This window comes from Quercus suber, unplaced genomic scaffold (genome assembly GCF_002906115.3).
Source record: "Quercus suber isolate HL8 unplaced genomic scaffold, Cork oak 2.0 scaffold_91, whole genome shotgun sequence".
Taxonomy (NCBI): domain Eukaryota; kingdom Viridiplantae; phylum Streptophyta; class Magnoliopsida; order Fagales; family Fagaceae; genus Quercus; species Quercus suber.
Window position 1 is genome coordinate 1,248,249 of NW_027069556.1, and position 14,077 is coordinate 1,262,325.

Consider the following 14,077-nt stretch of genomic DNA (forward strand, 5'->3'; position numbering starts at 1 on the left):
GCATTTTCTAACAGAACCAAACACATGAAATTATTTTTCATAACAATTTTCATAATACAACCAAACACTTAAAAATATTTTTCTTTTTAAAAAATAGATTTTTGAAAAATATTATTTTCAAAAAATATTTTACGAGAATCAAACGGACCATAATACATAGTTCCAATCAATGTCAAAGGAAAATATCTATTAAAACCGAAAAAAAAAAAAAAAAAAAAAAAAAAAAAAAAAAAAAAAAAGTTCGGCCAACACCACTGATCCATTGCGTGTGTCATGTCATTACTCATTAACAAATATTTTAGTGGGGCCCAAGAAGCCACGTGGCAAGATCTGGTTGGAGAACAGAACAGACAGTGCCGTAGAGGAATCAACCTCTGCAGAGCAGGAGAAAGCAGACAGAACAAAGAGGAAGATCAAGTAGTTTGTAATAAAGTACTAAAAACCAAAGAATCAAACATGATGGTTTTATGCCTACAAAGAAATTGAACATGTGTGTTGCAGTGTTTCTATGGCGAGCTCACCCTCTATACCCACTCATTCTTTTGCTTAACAGGGATGAATATCACAGCAGGTGAGCCCAAATCTCTATCTGGGTCTTCCTTTTTTTTTTTTTCTTTTTTTTCTTTTTGATTAGTTTTGGCTGTCTGATATGGTTTCTGAGATTGACAAGGTACTATTTTTTTGTTGGGTTTGTTTTGGTTTTGGTTTTGATTTTGAAGGCCTACAAGGCAATTGGAATGGTGGGATGGTGGTGAAATATTGGGAGGGAGAGATGAGCTTGCAGGTGGGACATGGTTGGCTTGTAGCAGGGATGGAAGGGTTGCTTTTCTCACAAATGTTAGGGAAGTTAAGTGTCTTCCTGATGCCAAGAGTAGAGGGGATCTCCCATCCCGGTTCTTGCAGGTAATCTCATTTTGCTTTTGTTAAATCTAAAGAGAAAAAAGTAGAGAGTGGAAGTAATGAGAGAACGAGAAAGATGGAGAAAGTTAGGATTACATGGATCGGCTTGATGGGATAAAGCCCTTGACGGCTATTTTGTTACTATTATTATGCGTGTCTATTACAATGAGTCATTGTCAATGACCCCAATATGGTTTAGGTGTACATGAGCTGAGTAATACAGTTAGGCCTCTTGGGCCATTACACATAGTTAACACATAAACCCAATATAAACATTATCTTTAATAGCTTTTGATAAAATTCTTTGCTATCTCTCACTCTCTCTGTTTTGTTTGTTTTCCTTTTAATTTGAATGGTTTAAAAGGGCAGTGTATAAAGGACAATACTTAGGTACAATTTATTAAATGTTGTACCTTAGATGCTATACCATGGGTTCCTTAATGTGTTTGCATTGACCAATGAGTGTGAATGTATTATCTTCTCGTGGATAATTAAATTTGACCATGTGGTAATTGCCCAATGTGGCAACATAATTCAGTTTAACTGGGAATATCTGTTCAGCTCATAAAGAATGTAGCTATGTTTTGTCCATGTATGAATTGTTATGAAAGAAAGCTGATCTTGTATCAAGAACTGAAGCGGGCCATGCCTTCTATCATATTCTCTCTTTATTTACTATTTAAGACTTGCAAATAGATCGCGACTGATGTGAGACGCCGAATGATTTTGGAAATTTCTAAAATTACTGCCAAGTACACAAACTGACATGCCAGGGAATCTGATTGGTGTCTCAATAACATAATAAATAAAGTTCCGAATTAGTTGTTTTGTTGTGTGTAAAAAAGTTCACACTTATCTAGTAAAATTTAGAGTATCCATAGCATCACTCACTGATCCTAGTTCTGTGCACTTTGGATGCTTTACCTTTAAGCTTTTAAACTCATAATTCAATAGCTAGCCAACTTTAATGAGATTGATTTTTTTTTTTTTAAAAAGGTAACTCTTTTTAAGACCTTGAATGATTGTTTTGTCATGGCTGTAGAGCAAGAAGAAACCCATGGATTTTGCAGAAGAAGTCGCAAAGGAGGTGGATCAGTATAATGGGTTTAACCTGATACTAACTGATCTTCGTTCCAAAACCATGGTATACGTAACCAATAGAGCAAAAGAAGATAACAAGTTTGTCACCGAGGTTTCAACTGGGATTCATGTGTTAACAAATGCAAGCCTAGACTCTCCATGGCCTAAGGTAAGAAGGTATGTTATACTTCTTCGTCTACATTATATAATTGCAATTCTGACCATATTAAAAAGTCATATTTTCTTATTCATGAACACAAAAAGAGAAATTTCAAATCTGCATACTCAAAACCTGCATATTGTATGATCTAATTGCTACTTCATTTCCTTTAAAGTAGATAAATTAATAGGTCAAAACAAATCCCATCTTGAGTATAGTTACTTTAATTGATTTGATTTTTCTATACCATAACAGCTAGCCTTTTTATACTTAATATCCTGATTTGTGGTAAGTTTCTGCATAATTTACTCTCTCAACAAATTAGTCTGAATCATTTTTCTATTTCAGGCTCAAAGACTGGGCAATAATTTCAAAGAGCTATTGGATACATATGGTGAAGAAGAACTACCCGTGAAAGAGATGGTTGAAAAACTAATGAAAAACACAGAGAAAGACGATGAAAGCTTGCTGCCTCACATTTTTCCTCCAGAAAGGGAGTACAACTTAAGTTCCATATTTGTTGACACAAATACTCCATTGGTAAATCTAGTTTCTGTTCCATTATGATGCAGAAAATGTGAAACTTATATCACAAATTTACTACAATTTTACAAATTGACGTAACAATGAATGTGATTGGAATGTTTGAATTACTTCTTGATACATCAATTTGTAAGGTTTATGTAGTAAAATTTGTAATATTTTTAACAAAGTTTCTCATGTTTTTCTCTTTTGCATAGGGACGTTATGGCACTAGAAGCACTTCTGCATTGCTTGCTAAAGCAACTGGGGAAGTATTCTTTTATGAGAGACATCTGGAGAATGATCTGTGGAAAGAACAGACTGTAACTTTCCAGATAGAAGAGACAAAGTGATTGATAGAATATGGTGGCCCAACAATCTCTATGGTCAATCTTGTCTGAGTAGAGTCAAGCTAGATAACATGTGAGTTTTGACATCCCTGTTCTTTCTTTTAGTTGTTAAGAGGAAAATAGATATAACTCAACCTTACAAGATGTGAGGCATATACAAATCCTCTCCTACACTTGTTGAATAATCATTCAATAAAACTGGACTTAATTGATTAGTTCACCATGTTTGATTTGGTTGGTACTATTTATGATTTTCTTTCGAGTGCTTAATGCGATTCAATTGTTTAGTGTCTTTAAATTGAGCTCTTTCAAGAAACCTTGTTCGAAAAGAGAGTGGTAAAATTGCATAGAGCTGCTTTCATTGAGGGCATTTTTGCCTCCCCCTTCTTAAAAGACAAGATCACTCAGCTTTAAGCTGCACTTTCCCGCTAATGAGCTTCAGGTTGGTTTATAATTGGTGAGTGTGACTTATGAGTGATGCTACAGTTATGACTACTACATATAAGATTTATAAACTGATGTGTCACGAAGCAAAAAGTAATTTCAAATTTTATTTATTATGTTGTTAAAGTGATATCAATCGCATTCATGATTATCTCAGTTTATAAAGCTAACAACTTTGGCAATTTCCTTGACTAATTATGTGTTTTTAAAACAAGTGACTGTCTGACTGATAGGGAGGTTGCAAGTACACAGCTTTTATTACTTGACATGATGTCATTAGAACTGTACTGAATTATCAGCTTTGCTTCCTATGTTGAGACCTGATTCTTGTCTAATTTAGAATAGCAGCCTACTAAAAAACACTAGGGAAAAATAAAGGAGAACATTCAGAAACAATAGTTTTTGTGTACATCAACAGCCTCAGACTTATTTTTATATATATCAATGTAAACCATACACCCAGCCCTGGTCTACATTATTTGCCACTCATCACAGTAATGATGAGGCTTTTAGCTGTTTAACCCTAGTACACCCCAGTGCATAGTAACTCAATCTCTCATTTGGCAAGGCAATTTGGACATGTGCAACCATCACCACACTTGCAAAAGGCACTGCCAGTTCCCATGGTCTGCACATTCTTAGGGCATGTGCACGGATTGCAGCTGCAGTGCTCGCCGCATGAGCATGTCATATGATCATCTTTGGCTGTGGTTGAGCTCACGCTTGTGGTAGTGCACCTGTTCATGATCACATTACAAACATATTGCATTTCTATGTCACATGGATCAAAATTTTCACTCCACAGTAAGGTTTGCTGATAAATAGTAATGTGGCTTCAAATGTAATAACTGCTTTGTGTAAATTATTTTAAAATACAAATCTTAGGTACCATTCCTCATATGTGATTCATTAGCCAATAAAATCAATTGGTTAAAGTATAACACTTAACCTAACTTTTACTCTAATTTTTTTTTTAATCAATGACCTGGACTTCATGAACCTCTTCATTTGTTGTTTTACCACCTTATTGCCACTCTTTATGTTTTAAAGCTTTGGTTTGAAAAAATGAGAACAATCTAGGTATTCTTTTTTTTTTTTTTCTTTTTCAGTTACAGTTCAGTATAATATTACTACTCGGTTCCTTGATCCTGCAAAGTATCTGGAAAATTTCTCACTTTTTTGAGTTTTGGTGCTCTCTTAGTCTTTAGATAGACTGCCTAACAATTTGGAAGAAGAGGCAATAATACCATGTTTTCATTAGAAATGAGAGAAGTCCAACCTCAGTTTTCAAACATCATCACTTAAAATCCATTTTCCACTAGAATGATACTCTGTTCCTTGATCCTGCAAAGAATCTGGAAAATTTCTCACTTTTTTGAGTTTTGTTGGTCTCTTAGTCTTAGACTGCCTAACAATTTGGAAGAAGAGGCAATAATACCATGTTTTCATTAGAAATGAGAAAAGTCCAACCACAGTTTTCAAACATCATCACTTATTAAAATCCATTTTCCACTAGAATGATACTTGTACCAACTTTAAAACATAAAGAAAAATTTTGCAACTTTTTATAGTAAAATTAGTAATAGTTTTAATATATTTTTTTTCTTCCACAAATCAGCAAACAAAAGGCAAAGTTTGTAGAATGCAAGAAGTGAACATTGACTGACCTACAAGCACACTTCCGGGACAGGGAACAGGGCAGCCACAGGTTTCGTTGCAAACAGCAGAACCTCGTCCTATAGTATCCATTTTTGAACCTCAAAAAAAGTTCAGACTGAAGGCGAATTAGCGAAGTAACCACACTATATCTTTCTTATAATAGTAGTGTCTCTTCTTAGGCCTCGTAATGCTGCCAAATGGACATCTAAATCTTAGAGATCTACATGTGGCATTCCAGTCACGTTACAAAATTATACGTGTCATCAAGAAACTTTTGGTTTATGAGCAACTTCAGAGATACAAAAATTTGCTGAGATAACGCATCACAATTTTCACCACTTTACAATATTGCACCTCAACACTTTGTGAATAAAATTGTAAAATGTTTTGCATCATTAAACTACTTGTTAAACCAAGATACAAAAAAGTTTCACAACTTAGTAATAAGGTGATAAATTGGGATTGATAGGTTACTTTCACATGGTCTTATAGCCTGTCACTAATTTTGCAAACAAAATCTTAAAATACACAAGGCCAAAGGCTGTTTTAGCAGAGTCTAGAATATGGCAATCGACGTGTCAGTGTGCATTTGAGGCATCTGTTTTTGTTCACCCGTCCGTATGTGAAATAAAAGCAATGGAACTTGTATGAAATATGCATAGAATTGTTTTATCCTTATTTGCAAGTTCTCACACAAGTGCAACCTAAAGTATTTTTCCGATATTTACTGTCATAGTTTGAGTTCTGTAGTTACTTGGTTGTTCCACTAGTCTTACTCATAGTCATAGACCAACTTTGTTGTTACATACTTTTGGTGTACTTCATGCAAATGTTTAGATTGAGTCTTTTGGGGACATTGTGTGCACCCTTATTAGGAAGATAGAGATTGCACTGCACTGCATAGAGCCGCGCTAGCAAAGGCTGAGTTACATTAGTTGTTCGTTGGTCAAAGCAGGAAAACAAATGAAATGGCTCTCTTATTATTGTGGCACTAACACAGCCACCAACTTCGCAGGTTCCAAAAGTTGAACAAGACCAACAATTCACACACACACACACACACACCAATCTAGTCTAATTTCGGAGTCTGCATAATAAAGGTTCCCTGAGGCATTTTACAACTTAAAAGTCATAACCTATTTCTAGTACTAATGACTGGCCACCCCATGCCTTCCTCATATGGATATCTATCTTGAAACCTATTGTGTCTCACTCTTTGTATCAATATTGTTTATGTTAAAATATTACTTTCTTCCTTAAATTTTTCATGAATTTTATTTTATTTTCCTAAATTTTAAAATTAAAAACTTCATTTTTCGATTTTTCGTTTTCTAGTTTAAGGAGAAAAAACAAACTTAATAGTAGTTTAGAGATTAAAAAATAAAAACTTTTTAAATTGAAAATTGTTCACGGTAAGCAACATGGTTAATTATTTGGGGATAAAAAACAAGGACGAAAAGCAATATTCATGCAAAGTTTAAGAAAAAAACAGTATTTTAATCTATTGTTTATGTCTGGTATATGAGGGGCGATAAGAATAGGTTCATGCAAAGTTAAAAAAAAAAAAAATATATATATATATATATTTNTAAAATAGATGGAAATTGTCTATTTAATTTCATTTTCATTTAGAATTGTAGAAGAAAGGGTTAAGGCATAGAGTTGGGCTAGTTGGCTATGGTATGAGGTTTTATATATATATATATATATATTTTAATGGTTATTTGTTAAAGAAAATATGTGAGGTTCTAGGCTTTTGACTGGTAAGAGGACGAATTTGACGTGAGATTATAAGTAGGAAGTAAAAGAGATAAACTCTAGCTTCGACTCGAGAAATTGTTATGTACTCTTGGAGTACCATAAATGCGCACTCCCTCCTCTCACATGAATGGTGGGTCCCACTAATTAAATTTAGGTGGGACTCACCATTTATGTGAGGGGTGAGTACGTATTTATGGTACTCCGGGAGTATCTAATAATTTTCCCTTTGACTCTACATATTTAGGGCTCCAAGTTTGACTAATAAATTAGGGAAAAAGTTAACAAATGCCTTAAGGGCATTGGTTTAGAAAAAAAAAAATAGAAACTTTTTATGAGAAAAGAAAAAAAAATAACTGATTTTTTTTTATAACTTTTTTATATCTTCCATAAAAAGTGGTATCAAAACTTTCCTAAAATGATCAATTTGCAAATGCCTATGAGTACTCGTTAATATAAAAAACTAATGAGATAATAACCTATAAAAGACTAATTTGGACTTAAAAGTAAAGAAAGCCCAAGATACTTAGGATCTCTTAGAAAATTCTAGATGCAAATATACTACCAAACTACCCTCAATTTGCAGTATTGCTGAAATTACAAATTTTCCCATGAAGACAAAATTTACCATAACTTTTTAAATGAAAATTCAAACTAAAATTGTTTTTAACCCTTAAGACATATAATTATACCTTTAAAACCACATTACTTTAAATTAATGTTAAATCTTGTTGCACATTCCTTATTGCACACTCTTCATGCACATTATTTATTAAATCCTATTTTCAAAACATAATTTCAATTATAATTGTGAAAAATGGTGAAAACATGATTTTACAATTTTAACTGAAATGATAACATGATTCTAGTTGACATGGTATTGTGTGTCCCTACACAGTGTACAATTATCATCATTCTTAACTTAAATTGGATTTCACATGTCAGCCCCATAAAATGTCTCATGTAGATGAATTTGTGAAGTATTAAGAAATCACCAATAATGCAACTCAAACTAGATCGAGAATCATAAGAAATCACCAATAATGATTTTTTTTTTTTTGGACTGAACCAATAATTATGTTATATGTTAAACAATCATTGTTAAAAAATAAATTCGACACATTAATTATTGAAGGCAATAACTAAGAAGTACCAAATTACTAAAACATGAACAAATGACAAATTTCAAACTTTAAAAAGTTTTAACTTGTTTGCACACATTTCAAATATGGGAAATAGAGAGAGTAAGTTTAAAAATTATTCAAGAGAAAAGGAAAAATCAAGTAAAAAGGATAGGCAATAAATTGATAAACCAAAAGAGGTTTGACAATTTCACATTATGTATGCTTTGTTCTCTTAAGTTATATTTCATCAAGTCTTCATTTGTATTTGCGGCAAAGTTAGACTTGAAAGAACAAAATAGCTAGAGGAAAACAATTAAAATGGGCAAAATTTGCTGAATAGTATTTTTTTAAAGAAAATTTTCTAACCCAAAATTGAGTTTAGCAAACTTGAGTTTCAATTTGTTATACAACGTCAGACTGCCACGCAACCTAAACTAATTGAAACTTGAGTTTGGTAAACTCGATTTTGGGTTGGAACTTGAGTTTGACAAACTCAAGTTCCAGAAATAGTCTACATAACAAAATAACTTCGCTCTTGTGTTATCCACCTAAATTTTTCCTTAAAAAGTACTATTATGCAAATTTTGCCAATTACTCGTCTACTTGAACAAGTTTTTCTTTATTTTCTAATATATAATCTACACACTTGTTTCAATATATGTTTAAAACATTGCTCCTTACACAATTAAAATGAAAAGGTACAAAGCATCAACACATCGGATTTGATTTATATCTTCATCATTAATAAAAGTTTTAAAGGGTAAAACATATTTACATGATCGCATGATAGCAGCAGTGCGAGTGCGACAACAATAGTTCCCAACATGGGGAATTTTAGGGTTCTAACTAACGGCTTTAGCAGCAATAGCAATTGCAAATGGAAGGAAATGAGGTTTAAAGCTATATATGTTCAATTTTTGTTCATTTTATGGATTTTGGGCTAACTAAAAGTTTTTTTTGAACCAAACAACAAACTCCTTGATCAAAATTATATCATTCATTCTTGATGCATCTAGTCTGTGAGTAAATTATTTTAAATAATTTTTATTTGTTTTATTGTTCTTGTCAGGGACGGAATTGCCTTAGGGCTAAGGGTGGCCATGCCCCCCCCCCCCTAAAAAAAAAAAAAAAAAAAAAAAAAAAAAAAAAAAAAAAAAAAAAAAAAAAAAAAAAAAAAAAAAAAAAAAACCTATTTTTCATACTCAAACACTACTTTATCTATTTTACCAACCTATTTTACAACTTACCTTACATTCGAGTTTTTATTTTTACATACAACCCAATAAAATAATATAAACTACTTGATAAAATAATAAAAAGTATTCCTCTCTCTCTTTCCTCCCACTATCTTTTTCTCTTCACACACAACCACAAGATTAAATATTATTTTTTTTCTTTACAACCTATGAATAGTAAGGGTGCATATATGCAACCTTACTATTCATAGCTTGCAAAATTTTTTAAGCATACAAACCTAGATGGAGTGGATTTTCACAGTCTTGGGTTGTAAAATAGCAATTGGAGGGTGTTTACACCTCCTAATGCTAGTGCTCTAACAAGTGGGTTCTTACAGAAAATGATTAGATATATAGTTCGGAGCAATGCTCCCTCCTTTTGCAAGAGAGGTGGGCTTCACATGTGGGTCCCACCATGAGACCCACCCCTCATATGAGAGGAATAAGCAATGCTCCCAAAGTAAGTATTACCCGATTTTTACTATAAGAGATAATGATGTATGCCATGGTGGGACGATAGCTCTTTACTTTCATCCCCTGTAGGCCCATCACAGTGCTAATGCAATACTAATTGATATCTACAAACAGGCTTTCAAATAGAGGGGTTTAAAAAAGGAAAAAAGAACAACATAAAAGACTTTCAAGCAACGGGTACGGAGGGAGTTTTGTTATGCACATTCTACAGAAGCACAATTTAAACAAGAAATCACTTGAACTTTGAATGCTCCTTCAATAAAAAGATGTGGATTTCTATTCTAAGAAGACCATTTCATTGCAGGAAATTGATTTTGAGAACACTATTTGTAAGCTAGTCCAAGAAAACTGCAATATATATAACTAATCTGTGTGTTGTTATTTTGTTGTCATTGTGTATTGTCACCATTTTGTTGACATTATGTCGACATTATATTGTCATGGCTAATTATAGCATATTGTAAGAATAGCAGAATATGATAAATGTGTATTCTCTCAATCTCAAATAAGAGTGAGTCTTTTTAACTAAATTCACGTTGAGACCTAGTATTCATGTTAGGTTCTAAAGACTTAGGATTTGGTGTATTTAGAACTTTAATGTGTAATGTTGGCAAACCATGATCAGAACAATATGTTTAGTCTTGTTTAGGCTTGCTCAAAGTTGATTAATTCATGTAAAGTTAGAATCGAGAAGTTGCAGATGCATTCGTGCATTTCGGCCTGGCTGGATATATCGAAAGTTAGACTCAATCAATCGAAAGTCAGTTAGACTGTTTTTCTGTAGAATTTTCAACTCAGCCGTACCTCATTAAACATTTTGGGTTTTATGTTTTTGCCCTAGGTATATAAGGCAAATCTCTAGCCACGTTTTTGAGAGTTGCTCTGGTTGTATTGTTGCTCATACTTTGTGGTTTGTACGAATCTCTTGTGAGATCCTTGAGGAGCTTTCCTTCACATAAACTTAGGATTTTCAAGGTAGAGATAATATCAATATCTTGATGATCAACTCAATTGTTGCCTTTGGAGCTTAAAGAAACACAAGCAGGAGTGCTTGTACATGATTGGAGAATCCAAGAAAGAAGGAGTCCGTGGATTCGGAGCTTGCATGTGGTCGTGTCAATAAGTTCTACTAGTGGGTAGCATTAGGAAGTCAAGAGGGGAGCTTGTAAGTCCTTTTGTACGAACTTCGATTCTTTCATATAGTGGATTCAAGTTTGCCTTGAGGATAGCTAGGTCAAATCCTCCCCAGGTTTTTACCGTGTGGTTTCCTGGGTCATCATATCTTGTGTTATTTCTTTTTCTGTTGCTTTATATTCCTTATGTGATTGTGTATTTGTGATAACCTAGATTTGCATAATTTGACTAAGTTAATCACTTGGCTAATTAATTAGGTTAACCCAGTTGTATTAAGGGGTCTAAAACCGTTCAATTCATATGAGAAAAAATGAGCACGCATTTATTGTACTTATAGAGTATTTTATAATTTTTCATTCCATCTTGTTTCCATCATGCAACATACACATAATTACATTCTCAATTCAGATTATGACATTTTTCAAGTAGGCAATGCATTAAAAAACTAGGTACATAATTATTAAGCATGGACTAATATGCTAATGTGCCAATGTCCATACAATCCAATAGATAAGCATTGTAACAAAATAAGGACAATGAACATATATTCCACAAGTCTCCTTTCTTTTCTCGGAGCACATGAAGTGAATTCTTCATCCATTTCATTGCTTTGAAGCTCCCTTAAATCATTAACCAAAGAAGAAATTCCAAAAGAACAATTGGTTAGTAATTTAAAACCTATGGATGAATCTAACTCCAGTAAAATATTCCTAAAGATTATGACTTTTTGTAAATGAATATATATTGAAATTTGTGGTGATAAGCTCAACTACTTTGAGGGGCCACTCTCATAATGTGGTTGCATCACTGCTTATCAAAACAATAGTGAGACAGCAATTGATCACCACAACTATTGGTTATTTTATTATTTAGACACTCCTGGAGAAGTGGAAAGCACTGACTACCATGGAGTCAAATTTTTATCAGCAGTGTAGACACTGAAACTATTTTTTTGCTGAACGTTTTTTTTTTTCTTTTGGTAGGTTTTTTTGTTGAATATAGACAGTGAAACTTAAAACTCATGGAAATGCTTTTGATGAAAACTCATGGAAATGCTTGTATATATATTATGGGTCTGGTTAATGTGTGCCCTTAGGGCACACATTAGCAAAATCCATATATTATAGGGACTAATTTCATGAAGGTATATTCAAAAACTATATAAATATTCATGTGCATCCAATCATGTTAACTACCAGAGTTCCTGCCCTAGCCCATATATAGTTGGCATGGCCTACAAGGGCGTGCAAGCAAGAAAGGGACGGGTCATGATGGGGACTGAGTTGAACAAGACCAACAATTAACACACACACACACACACACACCAATGTAGTCTAATTTCAGAGTCTGCATAATAAAGGTTCCCTAAGGCATTTTACAACTTAAAAGTCACAACCTATTCCTAGTACTAATGACTGGCCACCCCATGCCTTCCTCATATGGATATCTATCTTGAAACCTATTGTGTCTCACTCTTTGTATCAATATTTTTTATGTTAAAATATTACTTTCTTCCTTAAATTTTTCATGAATTTTATTTTATTTTCCTAAATTTTAAAACTAAAAACTTCATTTTTCGATTTTTCGATTTCTAGTTTAAGGAGAAAAAACAAACTTAATAATAGTTTACAGGTTAAAAAATAAAAACTTTTTAAATTGAAAATTGTTCACGGTAAGTGACATTGTTAATTATTTAGGAATAAAAGACAAGGACGAAAACCAATATTCATGCAAAGTTTAAGAAAAAATAGTATTTTAACCAATTGTTTGCTTGGTATATGAGGGGCGATAAGAACAGGTTCATGCAAAGTTAATATATATATATATATATTAACATTTTTGTTTATGTCTAGAATACGAGAGATGGTAAGAACAGATTGCCTGCCTTGCCTCTATCACTTTGTTTTGTAATAGAAGAACACTGTTTTAAACTTTTGATCAATATATCCCCTTTATATTTTTTTTAAATATAAATTAAAATAGCTACCTCAAATATATTAATTGAATATACATTTAAAGAATTTAGATGACCTTTAAACACATCTAATTGGAGTACAGAGAAAGCACAATAGCCACTAATACAGATACAAAAAAAAAAAAAAAAAAAAAAATAGTTTTCTTCTTCTTCTTCTTCTCTCTCTCTCTTTTTTTTTTTTTTCATCCTTGGATGCTAGTGCTCCTAGGATATATAGGTTGAGGTCAAGAATGTTTTTAAGAGAGTTAAAATTTTTATTTATATTTTTAATAATTCAATAGCACAGTGGAGGAGATTTAAATCCTAAACGTTTTGTTTTGTTTTTTTTTTTTTTTTTTTTTTATATATATATACATTTTGTGGGATGTCATGCACACCTTATTTTAAGGTAGAATAATTATGAATCAAATAATACTAATTTAGTTTCCCGATTTAAAGAAAAAAGGAGAATGTAAACTTAATTAGAGAAAGATGTTTAACATACAATCGAAGGTCAAAGACTTAGCAATTATTTACTCATGGCCCTTTTGGGATTCATAGCCCCTCCAAGCTTATTCATAATCATCAAGTCATGAAAACTTATTAACCCCAAATCGCATACATGTCATTGATGTCAAAGCTTTAATTTGATTGTTTTGTTTGTGTTTCTGTCTGTGCGAGTTTACAAAAATTATTTCCAACATTGATTTTATCATGATGTTATGACATAGTCAAAGAACAATGAAATCCTATCATTTTAGCTAATTACGGACAAAACTTGTATTATTGATTAGACAATATCTTTAAGCTCAATTTGGGTTATTGTACAAAAAAAATTCTAAGACCACATAAAATAGCATATTTTGTGTCAAAACTATTCACGTGGCAAACTATAAATAGTAGAGAAAAAAAATGATGGATTAATATGAAAGTGACAGACAGATACAACTACATGGAGCAATTCCAAGAAGCATGAAAAAGTATATGCCACTTCTTCTACCTTAAAAGTTGACACATTGTTAGCCTCCTTAAACTTTGTGTGCCCTTTGTCAGCAAAAGAAGAATGAACCATGAAGAAGTCAATTTTCCACTTCAACTTCATTCTTTGCCATATGTTTATCTTACTATTTGTGCCCAACAATGCCATGTACGTGTAAGATTTTCCGAAAATTTTATATGTGTGCCAGTTGGCATGAGACACGCAAGGCCTAGGAGTTGCATATATAAAGGAAAGCACTGTTTCAAGGAAGATATAAAAACTGAAGACAACTGTACCTTAATTA

General features: G+C 32.7%; 2 protein-coding genes across 3 annotated transcripts; one reads left to right on the forward strand and one right to left on the reverse strand.

The window, feature by feature from the left end:
* Window positions 1-382: 382 nt before the first annotated feature.
* Window positions 383-3,227, forward strand: LOC112025228 (uncharacterized). Its single transcript, XM_024057891.2, has 5 exons — window positions 383-571; window positions 720-903; window positions 1,943-2,149; window positions 2,489-2,680; window positions 2,881-3,227. The coding sequence occupies exons 1-5, from the start codon at window positions 468-470 to the stop codon at window positions 3,013-3,015; spliced, it is 822 nt and encodes a 273-aa protein (XP_023913659.2). The 5' UTR covers window positions 383-467; the 3' UTR covers window positions 3,016-3,227.
* A 629-nt stretch (window positions 3,228-3,856) lies between these two features.
* On the reverse strand, window positions 3,857-5,256 carry LOC111985579 (metallothionein-like protein 4A). 2 transcript variants are annotated; one of them, XM_024017231.2, is made up of 2 exons: window positions 5,124-5,256; window positions 3,857-4,227 (listed from the first exon to the last, which is right to left on the reverse strand). In XM_024017231.2, exons 1-2 carry the CDS (start codon window positions 5,203-5,205, stop codon window positions 4,013-4,015), a joined length of 297 nt encoding a protein of 98 aa, XP_023872999.2. In that variant the 5' UTR covers window positions 5,206-5,256; the 3' UTR covers window positions 3,857-4,012. The 2 variants fall into 2 exon arrangements, 1 of the variants encoding a protein (XP_023872999.2); XR_002880052.2 differs by having other exon boundaries at window positions 4,081-4,193; window positions 5,124-5,237.
* Between the last annotated feature and the right edge of the window lie 8,821 nt (window positions 5,257-14,077).

Excerpts from the sequence above, each read along its gene's own strand:
- LOC111985579 (XM_024017231.2), bottom strand. The coding sequence starts at position 5,205 with ATGGATACTATAGGACGAGGTTCTGCTGTTTGCAACGAAACCTGTGGC. Across the intron at positions 4,228-5,123 it reads TCCCGGAAGTGTGCTTGTAG|AAATGCAATATGTTTGTAAT; the intron begins GTCAGTCAATGT and ends CATGTGACATAG.
- LOC112025228 (XM_024057891.2), top strand. The coding sequence starts at position 468 with ATGCCTACAAAGAAATTGAACATGTGTGTTGCAGTGTTTCTATGGCGA. Across the intron at positions 572-719 it reads AGGGATGAATATCACAGCAG|GCCTACAAGGCAATTGGAAT; the intron begins GTGAGCCCAAAT and ends TTGATTTTGAAG. Across the intron at positions 2,150-2,488 it reads TAGACTCTCCATGGCCTAAG|GCTCAAAGACTGGGCAATAA; the intron begins GTAAGAAGGTAT and ends TTTCTATTTCAG.